A 27,578-nucleotide genomic window follows, 5' to 3' on the forward strand; every position below is an offset into this window, starting at 1 on the left:
AAGTTAAACATACATTGTTACATGACTCAGCCATTCCACTCTAGGTATTTACTCAAGAGAAATGAAAGCATATGCCCACATAAACACTTGTACATGAATCTTCACAAAAGTTTATTCACAATAGCCCCAAAGTTATCAGTAAAAATTTTGTTCTGTTAAACATCTAAATCTATTTTTCTTGTTTTAAATTCCTTTCTAGAGACAATTTGGGCCTTGGCTTTTAACTTATTCATTCAAATATTTATGGAACATCTGTGAATATGCCAGGCAATGTCCTGAGTTCAGCATAGAATCAGAGTACTATCACACACCAGTTTTCACAGTGATAACATTCTATATTTCATTCTTGTTTTTTTTTTCAATTTTTATTTGTGCTTTTTAGTTATACATGACAGTATCATCTATTTTGACATATGTATAACAAACATAGAGCATGTTTTTAAAATTAGGATCCCAGTCTTTAATGCATGTACGATGTTGAGATTCACTGTGGTGTATTCATATATGTACATAGGAAAGTTATGTCAGATTCATTCCACCATCTTTCCTATTTCTTTGCCCCCTCCCATCCCTTAACTCCCCTTTGTCTAATCTGCTGAACTTCTATTACTGCCCTGGCTCCCTAGTCTCCTTGTTGTGCATTAGCATCCACATGTCAGAAAGAACTCTTGACCTTTGGCTCTTGGGGACTGGCTTATAACGCTTGTCAAAATGGCCGTATTACCAAAAGTACAATATAGATTTAATGCCATTTCTATTAAGGTTCTGATGACATTCTTCATAGAAATAAAAAAAATCATGAAATTCATTTGGACCCAGGATAGCCAAGATAGTCTCCACATTCATCCATTTACTTGCAATTATCATAAAGTCATACTTCTTGATGGCTGAGTAATATCCCATTGTGTATATAAACCACACAATGGTTTTTTTGGTGTTAAGTTTTTTGAGTTCTTTATATATCCTGGAGATTAATTCTCTGAGTGCAAGTGGCAAAGATTTTCTCCCATTCTGTAGGCTCTCTCTTGATGTTCTTGATTTTTTCCTTTGCTGTGGGGAAGCGTTTTAGTTTTATACCATCCCATTTATTGATTCTTAATTTTACTTCTTTTGCTTTAGGAGTCTTGCTGAGGAACTTGGTTCCTCAGTTGACATGATGGAAAGTTGGGTCTACATTTTCTTCTAGTAGGCACAGGATCTCTGGTCTAGTTCCTAGGTCCTTTATCCACTTTGAGTTGAGTTTTGTGCAAGGTGAGAAAGAGTAGTCTAATTTCATTTTGTTACATATGGAGTTCCAGTTTTCCCAGCACAATTTGAGGAAGAGGCCATCTTTTCTCCAATGTATGTTTATGGCATCTTCGTCTAGTATCAGATAACTGTATTTATATGGGTTTGTCTCCATGTCTTCTATTCTGTACCACTGGTTTTCCTGTCTGTTTGGGGGCCAATACCATGCCGTTTTTGTTACTTATACTTTTTTACAGTAATACTTCACTTAAACTAATGACAATGGAACATAAATACATTTAAATACTGTTATGTTTTGGATATGAAGTATCCTTCAAAAGCTCACATGTGAGCTGGGCGCAGTGCTGCACCCCTGTAATCCCAGCAGCTGGGGAGGCTGAGCCAGTAGGATCGCGAATTGAAAGCCAGCCTCAGCAATGGAGAGGCGCTAAACAATTCAGTGAGACCCTGTCTTTAAATAAAATACAAAAAAAATATAGGTTTGGGGATTTGGCTCAGTAGTTGAGTGTCTGTGAGTTCAATCCCTAATACCACCCTCGCAAAAAAAAAAAGCTCATGAGTGAGATAATACAAGGAGGTTCAGAGGAGACATGACTGAGATGTAAGAGTCTTAACCCAGTGAATTAATCCCCTGATAGGAAGTAACTCAGTGGTAACTGAAGTGGTAGGGTATGTTTAAGAAGGTGGGATTAGGGTGTGGGCCTTCAGGTATATATTTGTATCTGGCAAGTGGAGGTCTGTTTCTCTATTTCCTTATCACCATGATATAAGCTGCTTTCCTCTGCCACCCTCTCTTACCATGAGGTTCAACCTCACCTGGAGCCCTGAGGAATGGAGCCACCCTTCTATGGACTAAGACCTCTGTAACTGTGAGTCTTCAAATAAACTTTTCCTCCTCTACAGTTGTTCTGGTGGAGTCTTTAAATTGCAGCAGTAGAATAACTGACTAAAACAAATGCCAAGAAAAGTTGTACAGTTCACATGTGGTAGCACACACCTGTAATCCCAGGTCTACAGGGAAGCTGAGACAGAAGGATCACAAGTTTGAGGCCAAGGATAGCAAGTACCTGTCTCAAAATAATATTAAAAGGGGCAGGGATGTAGCTTAGTAGTAGAGCACCTGTCTAACATGTGTGAATTCTCTGGGTTCAATCCCCAGTACTATAAAACAAAAGAAAAAAAAAAAAACTGTACAAGGTAAGTTTCTCTAATCCAAAAATCTAAAATATGAAATTCTCCAAAATCCAAAAGTTTTTGATCACCAACTGATGTCACAAGGGGAAAATGCCACATCTGATTCTATATTGGGTCTTAGTCACAACACAGACACACTAAAAATATTGTAAAAAATTACCTTCAGAGTTTGTGTATAAAATGTATATATGAAACATAAATTAATTTTATGTTTAGACTTGGGTCTTATCCCCCAAATAATTGATTATGTATATGAAAATATTCTAAAACCTGAGAAAATATAAACACTTCTGGTCCCAAGCATTTTGGATAAGGGACACATAACCTATATGAGAAAAAGATGTATTCTTTTTTCGGGGGTGGGTACTGGAGAGTGAACTCAGGAACACTCTGCCTTCAGCCCAATTTTGTATTTTATTTACAGACAGGGTCTCACTGAGTTGCTTAGTGCCTCACTTTTGCTGAGGCTGTCTTTGAACTCACAATCCTCCTATAATTTTTTTATGTAAAGAAAGTGATCAACTCTTCTGATTAAGCTGATTAATCCATTTGACAAATGTTATATCTAAAAAATGTACCAGGGGGATAAAAATTCCAGTCAAAGAAAACATTCCTATCAATATATATATTTGATTTTGATCAAATAGCAAAAAAAAAAAAAGGATGCTTTTCTGCCTCTACACAGAGAAGAGGAAGAGTAAGTGAATGCTACTTTCAACCTCTAACAAATAATATGTTAAAAATATAATTCCTGACTTCAAGGAAATTTTAGTCTAGAGAAAAAGAGTTATCATTACATCAAATAATTCAGAAAAACGAATTTCCAAAGTATATTTTTTTCTGAGACGTTTCCCATCTCCTTTAATTTTTTAAAATCACTTTTTCTATTTTAATGGAAATAAAGAATAAAATAAGGATGATAAATAACAATGTTTAAAATTTAAGCTAAAGTCCAGGTAAAATATTAAATTTTGCTACAGTTTAAAAGATTTTAAAAGGTAATGTAATTTTTAATCATTAGAATGATTTATATAAGTGAAGTCCTCTAATATAGAACAATAGAAATCAGCATATAGACAATTAAATAGCACTATTGGTAAAAAGGATTTGGTCACTTAAAAGAAGAGAGAAAAAAAGAAAAAAAATAACTAAAGCAAATAGCAGGCACTTGTTAAAATGTAGGGAACTGACCTATGTATGACCTGATCACAGTTTAAATACTAAGGGTGAAAATTTATTGTTTATATGGAAATGGAAGCAGCTCAGAAACCACTGTTATTTCTGTTTTAAATAAAGATGATGTTTCTGTACCACCAGCTACTCAGAATTCACTGAGTGAAGATCTAGTTGATAGGAGATAATTACCTCTTCCCAATAGGAGATGAAGTATTTCTTACTCTGCAGATACCTCTGATGAATGGTCTTGGGACTATGAGACCAAGATGCCATGCCAAGATCAGGTTTATTTTTTAATGATCTCTAAACACTTGATTTTTTACTTTTTTGCTACTTATATGTAGGAAAAGGTGCACCTTAAAATATACAGAAGCATATACACTGATAGCCATTTTGCTTTTAATCTTCCAGGGATAACAGGGTGATTATACCCAGAAACCAGGCCATCAACAGCATTAGAAAATGATGGGTGCAGGATGTTTCACAGTCATTTCAATTTCAAGCATTTTTCAGTTTTGAAGAATTCTATCAGTTCCTTCTTTACCCCCTGAAAACTATCCTATCTTGCCATTCCTTATTAGTCAATGATGCTCCTGTTCCTACCTATTTCAGTGCTTTCACCTATTGAAAAGACCTGGTCAATTCTGTTTTCCCAAATTCTCTCAAATTTTGTCTATTCACTTCAAAACAACCTGTCATATACTTTCATACTTCTCAATGGTACCATGGTCCTCTTATTCTAAATGGTCTCTGCGCTTGCAAATGTTTCAAATACTAGTACAGTTCATATAAAATACACATTTTAGATTAATATCACATAAAACACCATTCTCATCATGTCCCTCTTACATGGAAAAACCTTTCAAAAGCTATTAATGACTTCAAAATAGAAAAAAAAAATGCTTATAGTATATTAAGCAGAAAAAAATCAAAAGTAAATAGATTATTTCCTTACTAATATGTAAGACTGCATAGGTATACTAGTAAGAACTAGAACAGGATACCAAAAAAATTGAGATTTAATTTGAGAGAGGCATTTGCCACTATTTCCTATCCGTGGTTATAATTATGTTTGTAAAACATAAATAATATCTTTCAAAAAGATATTATTTTGAAAAACATAAATAATATCTTACTGCTTATGCACCATAAACCTCTGTAATCTAGCTCCCAAGCCCATCTTTCCATCTTATCTTCCAACCCTCCTTTTCACAAAATCTAAAGCTCCAAATTGTAGCACTTCATTCTCATTTGGATTCCCGGCCTTCTCTTGGCCATGAGATAACTGTTCATAATGTATTCTCCAGCAGGTATGTTCTTTTCCTTCATTTCTCTGTGTCCAAATTCTACCTATAATTTACAGTTCAGTTCAAATGATATATCTCTATAAAACCATCACTGAGTCTCCTTCAGTAAACATTTTAAAACTCCAATAATTATTTTTATCTATTTCTTTCCTATTAAATGTAGCATGTTCATAATTGTACTGTAGTTTTGTGTATGTGTATAAAAGGTAGCCCAGCCCCTCTTGGGGAAAGTATCTTGTTTTAGCCTCCTTTGTATTCTACTCAAGGTATAACTATATCTTTCTAAATAAATGAGCAATTAATTTCAAAAAGCAAAGGACTATGAAGACTAAAAACAATAATTCTTACTCTTATCTTTACTATGATTTTCCTTCTTTTTCTTTCACTACCTAAGTTTATATCCTAACCTAATCTTCTTACCTGGAGATAGGTTATTCTCCGCTGGACCAGCTCTGTCAGATCTTTGGCCTCTTTTTCCCGCCAATCACCTGCTCCATCTGTTTGACTGAGGTAGTATAGATCTGTCATTATAGACCTGTGAAAGCAAATGACATTCGAGTGCTAACTTATTTGTACTTCATCACTGGATTATACAAAGCCATAAGAAGAGGGTCAAATTCTTCATAAAGACTTAGTCTCACAATGAACCTGGTACTCATCTTTTTTTTTTTTTCTATCAAGGCTGTGAAATTCAAATATTAGTCTCTACCATTCAAGATTCAACTCTATAATAAATGTTTAATGTTGAAAAAAAAGCCTTTTTATTTTTTTCTAAGACAGTCCATTGCATTGGTTCCCTCCCGGGTCAAAGTACTATAGTATCTGGGAGAAGCAGATTCCCAGAGAAAATAAATAGGTAGGTTAACATATTAGAGACAAAAGAGATTGGTGTTAGTATTTGACTAATATAAATTTGTTTTCTGTGCTATCTTTTCATGACTCTTCTTAAGTTTTTTCTTCCTACTTAGGTACTCTGAATGGTTAGACAAAGATCAGAAGAAAATATCAACACACTTCTTAAACGATGGTCTAAAGAGCCAAGGATTAGCAACTTTTTTCTTTAAAACTCTTGATAGTAAGTATTTTAGGTTTTGTGGGCATCTTCTGCTGCTTTTGCAGCAGAAAAGTTGTACTGACAATAAATGAATGGCTGTGGCTGTTCAAAAAAAACTTTACGAACAAAAACAGGCAATAAGTCAGAGTTGGCCCTTGACCATTATTCATGAATCCCTGGTCTAAACTAATGAAATTATTAAGATACTTTGCCACTCCATAGCATCAACAATTTCTATTATAACATGCTAGATTTCCTGAAGGATAAACTAAAATCCCCAGTAAACTAATAAGAGAAACTTCAGGGCTGGAATAGATAGTTTTAAATTACATTGCATTAAATAAAAGTAAAGACCTACATGCCCCATAAAGAAGAGTAAAAGCAAATAATCAAACATCACATCACCAGCATCACATTTGGCTTTCCCTCTCCTTTTTCTTTCCTAAACAACTATCATCTTGTAATATACAATATCATTTACTTCTTTATCTTTCATCCCCTACTAGAATTTAGGTTCCAAGAAGCAGGTATTAACCTCTTACTTGGGCCAGACACCTATTCTAAGTACTTTATATCATTTAATTCTTACAACTATCTTATAAATTAGTAACCTAAAGCACTGAGAGTGAAATAATTTGTTCAAATTACAAAACTCACAAGTGCCAGAGTAGGAACTGAAACCCACAAAATGTGATCTTAAAGCTCAGACTTGTATCTACAGCACTAACAAATATGAAAGAGGTTCAGAGTACAATAATATAGATGCTCTTCAATGTAAATATTCAAAATTAGAAAGTCTGAGTCAGGGGGAAAAGCTTGGAAAGCCAGATAGACCGATTTCTCAATTTTGGCTCTACCTCTTAATTAACGTTTGTTTACTGAAAAAGTTATTTTTACATATCTGAGATTTACTTCATCCTAAAATAAAAATCACCAAAAATGTATGAATATAACCTTTTAAAAAAAGAATTAATGATAATACATATAAACTAGTAATGCATGGAGTAATTGCTATGTCTTTTTCTTTTTTTCTTTCTTTCTATGTCTCCTTCCTTCCTCCCTCTCTCCCTTCCTTCTTTCTTTCTTTTTAATGACAATGGCTCTCAGAGAGTTGTGTCAGAGCTTTTGCCTGATGTCTGAAGAACATCAACTAGTAATTCTACTACTAAGAGGAAGGATTCATTGGTTGAGTAATACATAATCCTAAAGACCAGTCATAAAAATGATCCAACATCTAGTTCTGTATGAGACCCTAAAGAAAGGAATTGCTTGATCAATCAGAAGGAAACCAACCCTCAACAACTATCATTTATCTATGAGGATGTGACATAGTCTCAGTATTCTTTTATTCCTGGTTCTTAACTACATGCTAACAAAACAATGGCAGTCCACAGTACAGTCTTACTATAACAGAAAACAATTTGAACTATGAATGACTACACAGAGAACACTTGATAATTGCCCCATTTGAATAAAGTAATGCTAATAATAACAAAGTGAAAATTAAAAATCTCAGCTGTAGTTCAGAGTATTCAGTCTAAATTAATAGTGGAATAGCTTTGAACATACTTTGGAACAACAGGGTCATTTGTGAAACATTTAGACATTTGTTTGTGTCAACATTAACTAGGCATAGAACACTTTATGGCTTAGCTATTTTCATTTCCACCATTTTGGAACATGGCAAGACTCTAAAACATGATATTGTATCTATTTTTATATTTGTTATTCTCACCTAAGTTTCAAAACATTTTCTTTTTATACAAAAGAAATTTTATACTGCCTCCTTTACATATTAGCCTTACACACTAAGAGTTTCAAATTTAAATTTTTTATTGGATTATAAAACTAAGCCTCTTCTAGACTACTGTATAGCCTACAGTAGTCTTTATAGTTTCTGAAGAAAAGTTACCACCTGCTATGGCTTTGGTTTCTATGGTCTGAGTGCCCTCCAGGGTCTATTATGATTAAAGCCTTGGTCTCCAGGGTAACAGACATTGCTGTGTAGTGAAAATTTGGGGGGGGGAGAGGTTATTAGAAGGAGGTCTTTAGGTCTTTGAGGGAGTGCCCTCAAAAAAGAGATTTTGTGACACCAATCTTTGACTACGTTTGGCAATGTGAACTCTTCCACACATGCACACCTCTGCCAAGATATGATTACAGCTGGAAGGTTCTTGGTTAAAATTGTGCCAATACAGACACAATGCCCTAAAAATGCAAGTTAAATAAATCTCATTTTTATAAACGTAACCATTTCAGGTATTTCATTATAGTAATGAATACACCACTAATACACCACCCACAGGAAGTCGTGAGTAGATCATGGAAACATAAGAGAAATCTTTAGAGTGCTACAGGATTCAGCTGAAAATTTATTTAAAATATTTTGTCAGTTTTATAAGTCTCTTTCTCGTCACCCTTATCGCACTCTTTGTTCCTTATATTTCATAGATTTCATCATACACAAATATGATCATTAATATTTTCCCTACCTATCAAATAGGAGTGGTCACAAAACTTGTTGCAAGTCTTAACTTTAAATGGCAGTATTATTTCTGAAGATATAGCACACAGTGATAAATAACTACTCTATCAGAAAATGCCTGTTGAAGGAAACAAGGAAATTCAACATGTTCTGCTTGACTTTACATTAAAACATGTGTGCACACTCACACCACATGTGTACGCACACACATGTGGAATCAATCTAAGAACTCATGAATGGATTAATGGATAAAAAATGGCATATATACACAATAAAATACTATTCAGGCACAAAAAATAAAATTATGTCATTAATAGCAAAATGGGTGGAACTAGAGGTATTATATTAAGTAAAATAAGACAAATATAGAAAGATAGATGCCACATATTTTTCTCTCATACATGCAAGTTAAAAGGAAAGTCAACTTACATTACACATAGACTAGCAATTGAGAGAGACGGGGAAAGTGGGGACAGGATGGACAAAGGGAGGCTGGATTTAATCAGTATATGCTACATGCATGTATTGAAATATCACATAAACCCCATTAATATTTGAAATTAATACATGTTAATCATAAATAAATAATTTTTATGAAATTCAGTTGGGTCTTCATACAAGACACTCTACTTTCACAGTTCACTAAAAGCAAACTTGATTTTTAAATATGTTTCTTTCTTGGCCTCCCCACTGGGGACCGCATAAAGAAGACAAGTCCAGGAAACAACCTTAAATTCAAACCAGTTCTTCATTGCCTGAGTAATATCTGAGTAATATCCAGCAAACTTTTTTTTACAAAATTCTTTTTGGTTATGATACAACATCAGGATACACCTTGACATAATCACAAAAGCATGGAACCTGCTCTGATTCAGTCCCCAGCACTTCCACCCTCCAATCCACCAAATCTCTCTTCAATCTATTTACAGTTTATATTTATTTTTAATCAGTGTCCTGTGGATACCCCTGATGTGGGACCCACCATGCCACATCCACGAATGTACGTGTGAAAGTTCAGTCAGATTCATCCACTGCTCTTTTTTTTCCATCCCTTCTTCTTCTTCCTCAATCCCATTCATCTACTTTACTATTTTTTAATCTATTTTGATGAAATTCACTCTCTACTTCTTTTCCTTTCTGTCTCTTTCTTGTTTTTTTTTTTTTTTTAAATCCCCTCCCCTTCCACATATCAAGGAAAACATTTGACCTTTGACTTTTTTTGGACTGGACTATCCTGCAAACTTTATTTTTTTGGCCAAAGACATGAGGATAATCAAATTATAAAGTTTCAGTTGTGGTCCATTATAGGTGACTCCAAAATATTTTGCAGAAGCCCTCGGTTTTCAGTGATTTCACCCTGAAACCTAATCTCTTAGAGAAGTTCCCCAAACTGGTAATCTTGTTGTCTTACTTTTGACTGAAGCTACCAGGAGATACCTCAAATTTACCAGGCAATAAATTTGAGGCCCTGGTATGAAGCCACATCAAGGTTTAGGATATGCAAACCCAAGCAAGGTACCAGAAAATAGTGCTGGTCGACTGAGGATAGAGTACAGATATCTGAAGACAGAAAACAGAACAGAATTTATGACTTTGAGAACAAGCCAATTATGACAGGCATCAAAATTTTCATTTCAGAAGCAGATTATGCTTATGTTCTTTGTATTTTCTAGTAATTTATTTTTCTATTTTAATAGTTACAAAATTCTTTCGTTTTTTAGTGGGCAGGGGAGGTGGGTTCTGTCTCAACTATGGCACGGAGGAATGAACCACAAGGGGGAGTTTTGTTTACATCTGATTCAAATGTTAATGATACAAGTTCCCTTGAGGACCAGCACAGAGATGTACCACATTTCACCATAAGATCAGTGCTATCGCAAATTCACACCATTCCAAGCATTTTAATTTTTGCACCAAAGATAGTTTAGTGATAAATGACTTTTAAGTAATACTGACACAAAACTTCTTAAAATCTTCACATAATGGTCATACCTTCCCCCCCACTCTTTTTGGCTGAAAAAATATTGGTATAATTCAAGCAAGAAAAACTCCAAGGTAAAGGAATTAACATAACACAGTCGAATCCATGGGTAAATCTGGATCATGGGCAAGAAAAATTTTGTCCAAGGTTACTTTTTCTTTGGTTTGCTCTTTGGGGATAAATATGCAGTGCAAAGGATAAAAACATGAGCAGGAGATAGGGATGAGTTAATCTCCTACTGTTTCCCTTGTTATCTCCAAGAAGAAATTTTAGGATATCTCTATTTGACAGCTGACCTAGCTGGGACATAGGTTCTAGACCTTAAAATTCTTCCTACTGAGCACTTAGCCAGTTTCCCCTTATCTCTGCCAGTCCTGGAGAGTCTCAAAGTTTTCTATTTATATTTACTTACAAATTGTCCTTATGTAGGTCTAACCACAGCCTACTAAAATCTATAATGTATTAAGCACTGTGGGAAGTATTTTATATATTTATATATTTCCTTCATTTAATCGTCATATTGCTGTGCTACAAGAATTATCTCCCCTTGTGTAGAAGAAAAAAAATAAACCTCAGAGTATTTTGCAATTAAGAGAAAGAATTTTGGAGTAAAACAGCTCTTATATAAGTTATCTAATTTCTCCAGGCCTAAGAATAACCTTAGTTATAATAGAAGAAATACAGTAGTCCCTTTTACCCATAGCAGACTATTCAAAGACCTCCAGTGGATGCCTGAAACTATAGGTAGTACTGTTCCCTCCCATACATATATATCTATGATAAAGTTTACAAGTTAGGCATAGTAAGAGATTAATATTGTTGTGGTTTGGATGTGAGGTATCCCCAAAAGCTCATGTGTGAGAACAATGCAAGAAGGTTTAGAGGAGAAATGATTGCGTTATGAGAGTCTTAACCCAACCAGTGAACTAATCCCTTGATGGGGATTCAGTGTTATCTGAAGGCAGGTAGGATATGGCTAGAGAAGGTGGGCATTGGGGGTGTGTCTTTGGGGTACATATTTTGTATTTGGTGAGTGGAGTCTCTCTCTTGCTCCTGATCATCATGTAAGCCACTTCTTTCCACCACACTCTTCTGCCCTGATGTTCTGCCTCATCTCAAACCCATGGGAATAGAGCTGGAGGTCTATGGACTGAGACCTCTGAAACTGTGAGCCTCCAAATAAACTCTTCCTCCTCTACAATTGTCCTGGTCGGGTCTTTTATCACAGCAGTGAAAAAGCTGACTAAAACAAATATCACTAATCACTAATCTTGCACTTTGGGGCTATTAATAAACACAACAAGGGTAACGTGAATACAAGCACTGCAATACTGCAACCATCCATCTGATAACCGAGAAAGTGACAAATAGGAGGGTGGCATATAAAGCATGGATATGCTAGACAAAGGGATGATTCACATCTTAGGAGAATGGCATGTGATTCCATCATGGTACCTAGAATGAATGTACATTTTTTAAAACTCATGAACTATTTATTTTTGGAATTTTCTATTTAATGTTTTCAGAAGGTAGTTGCCAATGGGTAACTCATTGTGGAAAGCAAAATAGTGGATATATGGGATTACTGTAATATTGCTATGTCATAGAGTTATTGTGCTGGATAAATAAGCAATGAATAAAGGGTCTTTATCAAGTGATGGGCATGAAGGAAATACTTAGTAAGTGATTATTTTTAATGCCAAAACCATTCTTGAGTTTGGTAACCACTCCCACACAAGATGTGTGGTGAGGGCAGATAAAACAGAATCAAGGCTACTAGACAAGGCATGCTTTCCACCTAGAGAGATTCTTCTTTTAAAACAAACTTTATTATTGAGAAAAGTATTCTCTTAAGATAGAGAATCATCATCTAGTTGATAAAGACTAAGCAATAAACAGGATAAATACAACTTCATATGCAAATGTCTAGTACCACTTGAAAAATATACCTAGATTCCTTAGTTGAAAGACAATTATGCAAGGAAAAAAGTCCCAAATTTAAGAGGATCCACGTTACAGTTTAATAAAAGTATCAATAAAATCATATCTCATTCCTCAGATAAGTTGGAATAGAACCACCATTTGACCCAGGAATCCCACTCCTTGATATATATATGCAAAGGACTTAAAATCATCATACTAGAGTGACACAGCCACATCAATATTTATAGCAGCACAATTCACAAAGCTAAGCTATGGAACCTATCTAGATGCCCTTCAACAGACAAATGGATAAAAAAGGGATACACACACACACACACACACACACACACTCAATGGAATATTATTCAGCCAAAAAGAAGAATGAAATGATGGCATTTGCTGGTAAATGGATGGAACTGGAGACCATCCATGGAGACCATTATGCTAAGTAAAATAAGCCAATCCCCCAAAACCAAAGGCTGAATGTTCTCTCTGATATGAGGGTGCTAATACACAATAAGGGGGTAGAGAGAGAAGAATGGAAGTTCACTGGATTAGACAAAGGGGAATGAGGGAAGGGAGAAGAGATTGGAGTAGGAAAGACAGTAGAATGAATTGGACATAAATTTCTTATGTCCATATATGAATACATGACCAGTGTAACTCCATATCATGTACAACCACAAGAATGAAAAGTCATACCCCTTGTATATATAATATGTCAAAATACATTCTACTATCATGTATATCTAAAAAGAATTAAAAAACAAAAAAAAATCATCTCAAAGAACTTAAGATCTCCCCCGCCCCGTGTGTGTGTGTGTGTGTGTGAGAGAGAGAGAGAGAGAGAGAGAGAGAGAGAGAGAGAGAGAGAGAGAGAGAAAGAAATAAAACACAAACAAGATGTGAAGGTTCACAAAACTTAACTTTTTAAGAGTGGAAATGTAAATTCTTGGACCTTTCAAAGTATCTGCGTTCCAAAGATATTGAAAAATTAAGTCACTGGGCCACAACATCTATGATTAGAAAATCTAACAAATTTATAAACTATTAACCTATCAATCTTTCCCTATAATCAGTTAGATAATGCTTGCTCCTTATCTGATTCAAAGTCCTCTTCTTTGCTATATAATCCTTCATGATAGTTTTTTTGCACATCTGCAAATGGCTAATCACTATGATTAGTTATAAGCATCATTCACCATTTGGGGGCACATCAAACCTTAGCTTTAGCAAAGTTGCCTTATAAATTACTGATAATGAGACAATTCAGACTAGGCAAGGGAAATAAAATTGCTGTTTCACCACACTGTTTTGCCAAAGGTTTCAGTCAACTTAGTTGAGACATAGTTCATTGGCTCTGTGAGCCTTCCTGAAATTTAATAATTGCTATAATTTAAAAGCAAAAAGAAGCAACTCTGATAACTATTTCATGAACTGGTGTCTGGCAACATGAAGATGACAAAAGAAACAATTAAGTTAAATAGGTCTCTGTGGTAACCTGAAAATATGATATGACAAAAACACATAGAGGTTAAGATACAAATCTAAACCCCCATAAATTCAAGCGCTGAATCTACAATGCTAAATAAATAATAAAATACTGACTGAAATAATTGCTATGTAATACTTATTTTTCTAACTATTTCAAAGATGGAAGCTGAGGCCAATTCATTTCAATGGTATCAAAAGCAGTGGTAAATTTGACTGTTACTATGAAATACGGTCATATGCAATTACTAGAATAGAATCAATTAAAAATCTAGTGATACTAATTTTTGAGACCAGTATAGCAAATAATAATTAATATGCTACTCTGCCATTATTTATTATATCATCAACTCCTTTAAATTCTTAAAAATCCTATTAAAGCTTTTAAAAGACAAGAAGTATTACTAATTACTGTCAGTTGATTGCCCAACTGTGGTAGAAGGCAAAGATTGGCTCTATTAGTTATTAGCATCCAAGTAATAGGTTAAACAGGTAAAGAGTGTTTTGCTAAAAATCTTAAGTGAACTTGAATCCTAGATCTAAACATACAATATTTGGTCCCCTGGTATTTAGAGTAATGAACAATGGGAGCCATATTCCAAAAAATAAAACAATGCTCTCATCATGGGGAATAAAGAAAAGACTTTACTCATATCTTGTTTACCACTGATCCCTGGGTGAGAGGTCCACCAATTGTGAACTTAACTATGAACCCTGAAACAGTCCTGTAACTTGACTTGTGGTCTAAGAGCAATTTTGTCTGGTCCTGCCCAGAGAAACTTCTATCCTGTGTCCCTGGATCAGCCCGGCAGATCTTGGTCCTACACCAAGCAGTTCCACAATACAGCTATGTAACTCAGCACTAGTCCATTTCAGCTGGAGTCTGAGAGCAGTCTTACCCACCCAACAATTCATCATAAACTATAATTAAGTGTAACAGATTAAATTCTCCAAACAAAAGACCCAGTTTGGTTAAACAGATAAGATCCAACACTGGGTTGCAAATAAGAAATTCACTTTTTAGCTTGTAAGACACACACAAGCTAAAAAAGAAGGAATGAAAAAACGGGGGAAGTGAAGGGACGATAACCAAACAGGGATAAGGATGACTATATTTACATCAGACAAAAAAGATTTAGCCAAAATTTGTCACAAGAGACAAAGAAGGACACTGCATAATAAAAAGGTTAAATTCATAAAAAGGATATAACAATTATAAATACATATACATCCCAAATAGTAGCATGAAGCCAAATAAAGCAAATATTAACAGAACTAAAGGAAAAAATAGATAGCAATACAAAAATAGCAGGGTTTCAATATTCTATTTTCAATAATGCATACATCACCCAGATAGAAAAATCAATGAGGGAACAGTAGACTTGAATAACACTGAGGACCAAATGCACCTGACAAACTTATAGAATGTTTTAGCCAATAATAGCATAAAACAGATCCTTTCCAACCATACATGAAACATTCTCCAGGACAGATTATATGTTGTGCCACAGAATAAATCTTAACAAATTTAATAAGATTAAAATCACAACAGATATATTTTCTTTTTTTTTTTTCAGGGATGGAGGTTGAATCCAGGGCTCCCCACATCCTAGGCAAGTGCACTACCAATGAGCTACACTCCCAGTCCCATATTAGGTTATCATTTCTAACCACAAAAACAAAGTAAACACTCTTGATTAATAGATAAAAGAAATAAAAGGAAAATAAAAATGTATCTTGAGACAAAAAAAAAATGGAATTGTAACAAACTAATAAAGCTCATGCAGCAAAAGCAGTGCTAGGAAAGAATTTTTTAGTGATAAATAGGAAGGGAGGGAGGGAGGGAGGGAGGGAGGAAGGAAGGAAGGAAGGAAGGAAGGAAGGAAGGAAGGAAGGGCAAAACAGAAAAGATCTTGATCTAAAATAATCTCAAGGAACCAGAAAAAAAATAGACTAAAGCTAAAGATAGGAGGAGGAAGGAAACAATACTGAGTAGAAATAAATGAAATAGAGACTAGAAAAAGAATAGAAAAAGATAAATAAAACTAAGAGTTGGTTGTCTGAAAAGGTTAAGAAAATTGGGAATGAAGGAACTTTGATTAGGCAAAGGAGAGGTAGGGGAAGGGAGGGGACATGGGGACAGGAAAGATGGTGAAATGAGATGAATATCCTTATCCTAGGTACATGTATGACTGCACATATGTTTGCGACTCTACATCGTATACAACTAGAGAAATGAAAAGTTACGCTCCATTTGCATATAATGAATTAAAATGCATTTTGCTGTCATGTATAACTAATTAGAACAACAACAAAAAAGTCCATGGTGTCATATAATATTTTATAAAATATAATCCTTACTCAAAATTTATTTCTGAAAAATATTCCTAACTCAGTACCTGACAATTGCACCCATCATGATAACAAATGTTATTTCTAAACTGACTTAACTAAAACAATTTGAGAGTTTCACTAGCAGAGATCACACAGAAGTGAACAAATAGGCGTTCAAAGCATGACAGTTCAAAGAGGGACCACCTAAATAGGCAGACTGTCAATGAATAATGTATTCAAAGGAAGGTCTATAGGCAAAGATATCCGGTGATTAAGTGACCTACATATACCTTATGGCTTTTCTTCAAATATCAAACATAAAAGAAAGTCCACTTTAAAAGACTGTTAGGTATTTTTAAGGGCTTCTGAATTATCTGTAGGGAACTCTAATTTAGTTGTATAGAGTTTGATATATGTCTACCATTAAATACAGATCATATTTTATATCAAAATTTATGTTAAGCAAAGCCAAGTTACTTGAACACTGGTTTGTCAAAATGTTCCTCAAGTATGCATTGAGATGCTTTTGTCCATTTTCACAGTGCTTATTCTCAATCTTCATCACTGGAAAAATGCATGGAACCTTCAGTAATACATATACATTAGGAAAAAATCTGAAGTCAGGCAGATGGGGGCTGCATAAATGATGGGTGGAAACTTTATATCTTTCCCTCTGATTTCCATTTGATTCTCTAACAAAAAAAAAAAACTAAGCTGAGAGCATGTCTGGATTGGGTAAGTCACTTCTGTACATGTTAATACCTCTGATGTATAGAATTTGAGTTTTTCCCTGACAGAGGGTACCAGAGATAAGCATGTAAGACCTCTGAGACACACCTGAGAATGTACCTTTAAATTTCTGAATAATGTACTCCACTACTGGAACACAAAAAAATGTTTTTAATGGTAGTCCTGAGAGATTAGTTGAGATTCCAATTTACCTTGATGAGCCCTATGGAATCTCCTAGGGACTTTCCATTTGGAAATCAAGTTTTGTTGCTAAATTTGTGATCTCCTCAAAAGAAAATTCCTGATAAACTTCAACATTTCCCATTACTTCACTGAGTGAATGCAGCACTACAGTGAAGCTGCTAAGAAGACATCAGAGATCGCCCCTGGAGGTTTTTCCCAAAGACACTTGTAAAAGATAAAGCATTTTTGAGAATACAATGAAATCAAAATCTGTCAGTGCACTAGAAGGTACAAATTCTCAGCCAGCTCTAGTCATTCCATCTAACTATTTATACCATCTAAACATAAAACAAGTGTTTGTAGGAAGTATACTAAAATTTCAAAAGTATCATGCCTGCCTTTCCACTGAGAACAGAAAATTTCCATCAGTTCTTTACCCATTTCTTCACCTTTCTAAAACAGAACAGAAATTTTACTGTCAAATGCTAAAAGCAGTTGAGATGATCTGTGGAAAAAAGAACAAGTTTACTCAACTGTCCCTAGTACAACCAAATCCCCATCACAGACACTAATTTTGTAGTCAATATTTAAGGCACAGGAAGATCAAAGTGTATATGCAGATAGCTTGGGGATATTTCTTTTTAAAGTCCAGAAACAACAACTTTCATTTTGGAAGAAAATTCAATATATACAATGAACATTCCATACAGTCCCCATTCCTCAGTTATGCTAGTGTGGAATTTCACAGCCAAAATATTTACATCAGCTGCATGAGGGAGGAAGCCCACAAGGTTCTCTCTCAGGTTATAAGATTCATTAACAAATTTCACCAACATGAATAGGTGCTCTTCTCTTGCTATGTTCACTATATTGTTAGTGATAACAGAAAAGAAAGATGAGTTTCTTCCTTCACTGAGATTTTCTTTCTACATACAGCTCTCACAAATCTCTAGCATCTGTTTCTGCTGTGTTTTGGAACAGAATAATGTTAATACTGTGGTCCCAAAGCACATTTTCAAGACTGTTCACTAGAATTTATTTGGCCTTCTCAAAAGGCTTGAAAATTATCAGAAGTAAGAGACCTTCTTAGATTTCATGAGACTAAGGATATCCAGATATATGATTTGTTTTTCCCTAAGAATTAAAATTTCCTCATAAAAATTGAAGGAAGACCCGTAAAGTAAAGGGAAAGAGTGGGGAATAACATTGGCCAAATTATACTGTCATATCATGAGCAAGTAAAAATATTTATAATGAATCCCATCATTGTGTACAATTATAATTCAATAAAAATACAAGAAAAAAATCATGGCAGTGATGCTGGGAAATAAAGCCAGGCATTCTTCTATTTAAAAAAAAAATTCAAATAAATTTGGGTGGGGGGTACAGAGGATTTAATTCACATGTATTCAACCACTGAGCCACATCCCCAGCCCTATTTTGTATTTTATTTAGAGACAGAGTCTCACTGAATTGCTTAGTGCTTTGTTTTTGCCATAGCTGGCTTTGAACTGACGATCCTCCTGCCTCCGCCTTCCAAGCCACTGGAATTAAAGGCGTGTGCCATTGTGCCTGGCCCAAATAAAATATTTAAGAGTTCTTTGTCTTCTTTCTCCCAAAGGGTTAAAGGTAGAATGTCTTCATCCTGATTATCACTCCACTGCACTGGGGTTCTGAATATTGCTCTTGTTTCTTTGTTTTTATTCCTGTTCAGAAGTTTTATCTTTTTTTTTTTTTTCACTATTTTTGTCTATGGGGCCTCCTAGGTGAGGAAAACTTTTAAAAGAGAGATGTGGTAAAACGGAACCAAACACAAAAAATACATATGTGTAGATTTCATTATCCTGTTCTAGAAGGGCCAAAGAAGAGACACTTTTCATTCCCAGTTTCCTTGATATCCCCCCTATGTCAGGAGGAGGCATAAGGAAGTTGTCTTCAATTTCAGAGGGGCCCTTAATTTCAGTTCATTTCTTTTTTTGCAGGGATGGAGGGAGTAAGGGACTGAGGATTGAACCCACAGATGCTTAACCACTGAGCCATATACCTAGCCTTTTTAAATTTTGTTTGTATTTTATTTAGAAACAAGGTCTCACTGAGTTGCTTCGGGCCTCCCTAAGTTGCTGAAGCTGGCTTTGAACTCTTGATCTTCCTGCCTCAGCCTCCCAAGCCACTGGGATTACACTCATGTGCCAATTTGTCTGGGTTTCAGTCCATTTCATTTAAATAAAAATTAATGCAAATCCTTCTCAAATTCTTCCATAAATTTGAAGAGGTAGAAATATTTCCAAATGACTTCTAAAAGGTCAGCATTCTACTTACAGCAAAGCCAACAAAGGATAAAATAAGAAAAACAGGACAATATCTCATGTATATGGATGCAAAAGTCCTCAGTGAAATACCAAGTAACCAAGTTCCATATAACATTAAAAGAATCACACATTATGTTCAGAGGGGACTTATCCCTAGGATGCAAAGATGGTTTAACATATGCAAATCAATAAATGTGAAATAATAACAAAAAGAGCATTTGAAAAAATTCAACATCCTTTCATGACAGTACCTCAATAAGTTAGGTACTTCAAAGTAAAGGCAATATGTGACAAGCTCACAGCTAACATTATACTCAACAATAAAAGCCTAAAAGTTTTCTTCTGAGACCAGAAACAAAAGAAGGTGCTCACTCTCACCACTTGGATACAACATCGTAGGGGAAATCCTAGCCAGAGAAATTAGGGAAGAAATAAATAGTGAGCCTACATCAAACAAACAAAAAAGTTATTGTTGTACAGCAAAGCAAACAATCAACAAAATGAAAACACCTACAGAATGGGAGAAGATATTTGCAAACTATATATCTTATAGAGATTAATATCTTCTTCCCTTCTAATGTAGATACATTTTATTACTCTTTCTTGTCTAATTGCAGTTTTCAGTGGTAAGATAAAAAGTTCTTGGGATATAATATACTGCATAATGACTGTAGTTAATACAAATATATTGTTTAATTGAAATATGCTAAGAGAGCACACCTTAAATGTCATCACACAACCAATGGTAACTGTGTAGTAAAGCACATAATGATGATAATCCTCACACAATGAGTATGTATACAAAACCATCTTATTGCATAAACCAGAAATTTACCTTTTCCTTTTTTTTTTTTTTTTTTTTTGCGGCGCTGGGCATCAAACTAGGCCTTACACAATCTAAGATCTAGGCAAGTTTTCCACCACTAAAGTGTATCTTCAGTCACTTTTCACTTTCTAGTTATATTTTAGATAAGGTGGAAAAATAAAAACAGTCCAAAGAAAGAAATCTCTTCTAAAGAAAACAAAACCCAACGGGGGATCCAAGATGGCGGAATAGAGGAAGACCTGTTTCTGGCTGTTCTGTGACATGAAACCAAGAAAGCAGACAGGCAGCTTCTCCACAAGTTCTCACCTAGACAAAATGCAACATCTCAGAGAGTGTGAGAGGACCCCTATACACGGATTGTTGCAGAAATCACCAGGAGTGCAACCACCCACGCAGAAATCAGAGCCTCTGTGTTCGAGTGGAACTCTGGACTCCAGAACCAAAGCCCAAAGTTCTAGCTCACGCAGGGCTCTCAAGCGGATTAGCAAAATCACCTATCTGCACCTCTGCATAACTCCAGACTGCTCTCTGCTCTAATGCAGGTCACTCAGGTGCTACCCATCCACAGCATAAGGCCACCACCCAGCTCCCCGACCTCACGAGACACCCTGGTACTGGAAGCAGTCCGACTCCATCTTGGAAAACCTCTCTCGACATTTTGGTGGGTGTGGCTATCAAATCAGAACTCCATTTGAGCAGCATATCATCCTACATCCGACCCCCAGTTCATTGCCCACTGCCAGAAACTATAAACCTTTTTATGAAACTACTGATTATATTGTAAATAATAACTGAATCCAACATTTCTGGACATTGAGACTAAACTATAAATGTCTTAATAACAAAAATTTGTTCATAGGTGATGTATTGTTGATATTGGGATCTGTTAACATTGTCCTTCCCCACAAAGGAGGGATCATCTTGGAACCCTACAAGAGCACTACAAATCTATAGGGTAAAAATAATAACACACCAGACACACAGAGCTGGAAAGGAAGACACATGAGCAACATGAAAAGACAAGGGAAAAAAAGTACCAAAAACAAATCAAGACAACACATCATTAGAAGCATTGGCAGCTAAGAAAAAATGACAGAGAAAGATTTCAGGATATACATGGTTAAAATGTTCTGTGATCTCAAAGAGGATATATGAGAACAAATACAGGCAGTGAAAGATCACTTCGACAATGAGCTACATAAACAAATTGAAGAAGCAAAAGATCAACTCAACAGGGAAGCAGAGGTACTAAAAAATAAAAAATAAAAAAACGGAAATCCTTGAAATGAAAGAAAGAATAACCAAATTAAAAACTCGAATGAAAGCATCACCAACATAGCAGACCACTTAGACAATAGGACATCAGACAATGAAGATAAAGTATTTTATCTTAAAAAGAACATTGACTTCATAGTGAAAATGATAAGAAACCACGAGCAGAACATCCAAGAAATATGGGACAGCATAAAAAGACCAAATTTAAGAGTTACTGGGATAGAGGAAGGCACACACAGAGGTCCAAACCAATATGAAATAATATCAGATATGAAATAATATCAGAAAACTTTCCAAGCAAGAAGAATGAATTAGAAATCCAAATTCAAGAAGCCTACAGGATGCCAAATGTACAAAATCACAACAGATCTACACCAAGGCACTTTATAATGAAAAGTCCAACATACAGAATAAGGAGAGAATTTTAAAAGTCACAAGAGAAAGAAATCAGATTACATAAAAGGGAAAACCAATTAGGATAACAGCGGATTTTTCAACACAGACCCTGAAAGCGTGAAGATTCTGGAACAACATAATGGGTGCCAACCAAGAATCTTGTATCCAGCAAAATTAAGCTTTAGATTTGAAGATGAAACAAAAACCTTCCACAATAAACAAAAGTTAAAAGAAAACCGGAATTACAAAACAGCCTTGGCAAAATATTTCATGAAGAGGAAATGAAAAACAACAATGGACATCAGCAGAGGGAGGTAGTACATTAAAGGAAAAACTAATTAAAGAGGAAAACCAACTCCAGTTAAATAACAAAAATAAACAAATATGGCTGGAAATACAAACCATGTCTCAATAGTAACCCTAAATGGCTTAAACTCACCAATCAAAAGACATAGGCTAGCAGATTGGATTTAAAAAGAAGACCCAACAATATGCTGCCTCCAGGAGACTCATCTTATAGGAAAAGACATACACAGACTGAAGGTGAAAGGTTGGGAAAAATCATACCACTCACATGAACTGCGGAAGCAAGCAGGGGTTTTCCATACTTATATCATATAAAGTAGACTTCAAGCCAAAGTTAATCAAAAGGGATAAAGATGGACATTACATATTGCTCAAGGGAGCCATAACCAACAAGACATAACAATCATAAATATATACGCACCAAACAATGGAGCAGCTATGTTCATCAAACAAACTCTTTTCAAGTTCAAGAGTCAAACTAACAACACAATAATCTTGGGTGACTTTAACATACCTCTCTCACCACTGGATAGATTTAGCAAACACAAAAAAGTAGAGATACTATCATGCATTTTATCAGATCATAATGGAATGAAATTGGAAATGAGTGACAAAAAATAAAAACTTCTCCATTACCTAGAGATTAAACAATATGCTACTGTGACAATGGGTCACAAAAGACATCAAGGAGGAGATTAAAAAATTCTTAGAGGTAAATGAGAACATAGATACAACATATTGAAATCTCTGGAACAGTATGAAAGCAGTACTAAGAGGAAAATTCACTGCATGGAATTCATTCCTTAAAAGAAGAAAAACTCAACAAATAAATGACCTCACACTACATCTCAAAGCCCTAGAAGGGAAAAAAAAAAAAGAACAAATCAGCAAAAGTAGTAGAAGGCGAGAAATAATTAAAACTAGAGCTGAAATCAATGAGATAGAAACAATTGAAAAAACTGGCAAAACAAGAAGTTGGTTCTTTGAAAAAGTAAATAGACCCTTAGCCACACTAACTAAGAGAAGGAGAGAGAGAACTCAAATTACTAGCATACATGATGAAAAAGGTAATATCACAACAGACACTACAGAAATACAGAGGATAATCAGAAATTATTTTGAAAACTTATTCTCCAATAAAATGGAAGACATTGAAGGCATCGACAAATTTTTTAAGTCATACGGTTTGCCCAGATTGAGTCAGGAAGATATACACAATTTAAATAGACCAATATCAAGTGAGGAATTAGAAGATGCCATCAGAAGCTTATCAACCAAGTAAAGCCCAGGACCGGATGGATAAACAGCCGAGTTCTACAAGTCCTCTAAAGAAGAACTAATACTAATACTCTTCAATTTATTTCAGGAAATATAAAAAGAGGGAGTAATTCCAAACTCATTCTGACGAGCCCAATAGCATCCTGATCCCCAAACCAGGCAAAGACATCTCAAAGAAAGAAAACTTCAGACCAATATCTCTGATGAATATAGATGTAAAAATTCTCAATAAAATTCTGGCAAATCAAATACAAAAACATATCAAAAAGATTGTGCACCATGATCAAGTGGAATTCATCCCAGGGATGCAAGATTGGTTCAACATATGGAAATCAATAAATGTAAATCATCACATCAACAGACTTAAAGATAAGAATCATATGATCATCTCAATAGATGCAGAAAAAATATTTGACAAAATACAGCACCACTTTATGGTCAAACACTAGAAAAACTAGGGATAACAGGAACGTATCTCAACATTGTAAAGGCTATCTATGCTAAGCCTCAGGCCAACATCATTTTAAAAGAAGAAAAATTGAAGGCATTTCCTCTAAAAACTGGAACAAGACAGGGATGCCCTCCTTTCAACACTTCTGTTCAACATAGTTCTTGAAACACTGGCCAGAGCAATTAGACGGACGAAAGAAATAAAAGGGATACATATAGGAAAAGAAGAACTTAAATTAGCACTATTTGCTGACAATATGATTCTATACCTAGAAGACCCCAAAAACTCCACCAGAAAACATTTAGAACTAGTAAATGAATTCAGCAAAGTAGCAGGACATACAATCAACACACACAAATCAAAGGCATTTCTGTATATCAAGGACAAATCCTCTGAGAAGGAAATGAGGAAAACTACCCCATTCACAATAACCTAAAAAAAATAAATAAATAAAGATACTTGGGAATCAACTTAATGAAAGAGGTGAAAGATCTATAAAATGAAAACTACAGAACCCTAAAGAGAGAAATCAAAGAAGACCTTAGAAGATGGAAAGATCTACCTTGCTCTTGGATAGGCAGAATTAATATTATCAGAATGAGCATACTACCAAAAGTACTATACAGATTTAATGCAATTCCGATCAAAATCCCAATGGCATTCCTGATAGAATTAGAAGAAGCAATCATGAGATTCATCTGGAAAAATAAGAGACCCAGAATAGCTAAAACAATCCTTAGCAGGAAGAGTGAAGCAGATGGCATCACTATATCAGATCTTAAATATACTATAGAGTAATAGTAACAAAAACAGTATGGTATTGGCACCAAAACAGACTGGTAGACCAATGGTACAGAATAGAGGACACAGAGACTAACCCACAAAATTATAATTATCTTATATTAGACAAAGGTACCAAAAACATGCACTGGAGAAAAGATAGCATCTTCAACAAATGTTGCTGGGAAAACTGGAAATCCATATGCAACAAAATGAAATTAAACTCACCACGCACAAAACTGAACTCAAAATGGATCAAGGAACTAGGAATTAATAGACTCTGCGTCTATTAGAAGAAAAAGTAGGCCCTAATCTTCATCATGTGAGATTAGGCTCTAACTTCCTTAATAAAACTCTTATAGGGCAAGAATTAGAACCAAGAATCAATAAATGGGATGGACAAACTAAGAAACAATCTGTGAGGTGAACAGAGAGCCTACATCCTGGGAGCAAATATTTACCCCTCACACATCAGATAGAACTAATCTCTAGGGTATATAAAGAACACAAAAAGCTAAGCACCGAAAAAAACAAATAACCCAATCAACAAATGGGCTAAGGACCTGAACAGACACTTCTCAGAAGATGATATACAATCAATCAACAAATATATGAAAAGAATGCTCATCATCTCTAGCAATCAGAGAAATGCAAATTAAAACTACTCTAAGATATCATCTCACTCCAGTCAGAGTGACAGCTATTAGGAAGATAACAATAAGTGTTCCTGAGGATGTGGGGAAAAAGGTACACTCATACATTGCTGGTGGGACTGCAAATTGCTGCAGCCAATTTGGAAAGTAGTATGGAGATTCCTTGGAAATCTGGGAATAGAACCACCATTTGACCCAGTTATCCCTCTCCTAAGGACTGAAAAACAGCATACTACAGGGACACAGCCACATCAATGTTTATAGCAGCACAATTCACAACAGCTAAACTGTAGAGCCAACCTAGATGCCCTTCAGTGGATGAATGGATAAAAAAAAATGTGGCATATATACACAAATGTGGCATATATACACAATACTCAGCATTAAAAGAGAATAAAATCGTGGCATTTGCAGGTAAATGGATGGCGTGGGAGAAGATAATGCTAAGTGAAGTTAGCCAATCCCAAAAAAACAAATGCCGAATGTTTTCTCTGATATAAGAAGGATGACTCATAGTGGGGTAGGGAGGGGGAGCATGGGAGGATTAGATGAATTCTAGACAGGGAAGAGGGGTGGGATGGAAAGGGAGGGGGCAGGGGATTAGGAAGGGTGGTGGAATGTGATGGACATCAGTATCCAAAGTACATGTATGAAGACTCAATTTGGGTGTCAACATACTTTATATACAGAGATATGAAAAAATGTGGTATATATGTGTAATAAAAATTGTAATGCAAAAAAAAAGTACATGTGTAAAGGCAAAAAAAAAAAAAAATCAAAACCCATATTTTCCCCTATCAGTGAAGTCTCTGTGTGCTTCATAGAGAAATCTAAATAAGAAAACTAATAGACTTAACTTCTGACTTTTCAGAAAATAAAAATTTTTGTCCAGAGACACCTTATAAACTATAATTTGGGCAAGTATAAAAATAAAGTGGGTAGGGCTGATGTTGTGGCTCAGTGTTAAAGCGCTTGCCTAGCATGTGTGAGGCATTGGGTTCAATCCCTAGCACCACATAAAAAATACTAAATAAAGGTTTTATGTTCATTTACAACTAAAAAAAATAAAATAAAAAAATGAAGTGGGTAAAAAATGTACTATAACTAATGTAAGATGTAAGTAAACGGGGAAACTGAATGTGGGCTACATGGGCACTATTTTCTCAAATGTCTGTAAATATAACACTGTTCTAAAAAAAAAAGTCTACTAATAAAACATGAATAAATAAACATGAGGATTTTTGTGTTACTGAAAATCACCAGAGGGAAACATAAGTGTATTTTAATTTTAATTCTACTTAAGGATCTTAAAAATAGCTACTGTGAAGATATTTTCATATTTCACATTTGGTATATATTACAAACACTTTCTAGTTGTACATTTATAACTTTAAAGGTTATTTCTCTAATATTTGGTTGTGTTGTTCATTTCTGAAGCTAAATTACTACTCTGTGAAGTTGTGTCTCAGATGCATTATAATTTCTGCTTAAGATAGCAAAAGAAACTAATTAGGGCACCTGTACTTTCCATATTGTCTTCATTGAAATGCTATTTAACATATACTAAATGTCAGTGTCAGGAATTCTAATACATTTGTAGCAGAATTACCTAACAAAAAAAAATATAGCATTGGTTTACATCAATTTTTTCATCGGCCCATTTATTATATTCACTTTTCATTTGTACAAAATCATGAAGTACATGTACAAATTATATTTATAAAATGGGGTTTAAAAATTATTTTAATTTTAAAGAGACCTGAAAATCAAATTCAAGTAATTTAATTAAGTCATTTAAACATTCCATCAGTAGCCAATATTAAAAATTTCCTGTTATATACACATAGTCTACCCATATCAAATCGTCAATTCTGTATTTTCCTACAAAACTTCAGCAAACCACATAATCACCAACCCCAATTTATCAGGCACTTGGTGTCTAGTATCTGCTGTAGGATAGAGATATATTAAGAATTAGTCAATATTTGGTCTAATGGTCTAAATATGGCATGACGACAAGCTGGGCTAAAAATTTCACAGGGACTGCATAGTGTGGGGCCTCATAATTCAATGACCCTTGAAATCCATGTTATCGTATTTCTAAAGAATCATTAATGCTAAAATGATTCCAATAAACTGACAGATTTTATTTGTACTTTCACTTAAATAGCAATTTTTCAAAATCATAATACTGTTGAT

The 27,578-nt window shown here is 34.9% G+C and overlaps 1 protein-coding gene across 11 annotated transcripts in view; it reads right to left on the reverse strand.

Moving 5' to 3' along the window:
• The window catches only part of Fut8 (fucosyltransferase 8), a 337,433-nt gene that overhangs the window by 106,468 nt on the left and 203,387 nt on the right, over positions 1–27,578 (reverse strand). For 10 of the 11 annotated variants that reach the window (XM_046461672.2, XM_058584583.1, XM_046461671.2 and 7 more), the window contains one exon: positions 5,346–5,460. In XM_046461672.2, the coding sequence (XP_046317628.1) occupies positions 5,346–5,460 (115 nt within the window). Of the gene's footprint in view, positions 1–5,345; positions 5,461–6,688; positions 6,695–27,578 lie in introns of all 11 variants that reach the window. The other variant, XM_058584587.1, reaches the window with a different exon arrangement.

This window comes from Marmota monax, unplaced genomic scaffold (assembly GCF_021218885.2).
Source record: "Marmota monax isolate L192 unplaced genomic scaffold, Marmota_monax_Labrador192_F-V1.1 WCK01_AAM20220418_F8-fsc00001, whole genome shotgun sequence".
Lineage (NCBI taxonomy): Eukaryota > Metazoa > Chordata > Mammalia > Rodentia > Sciuridae > Marmota > Marmota monax.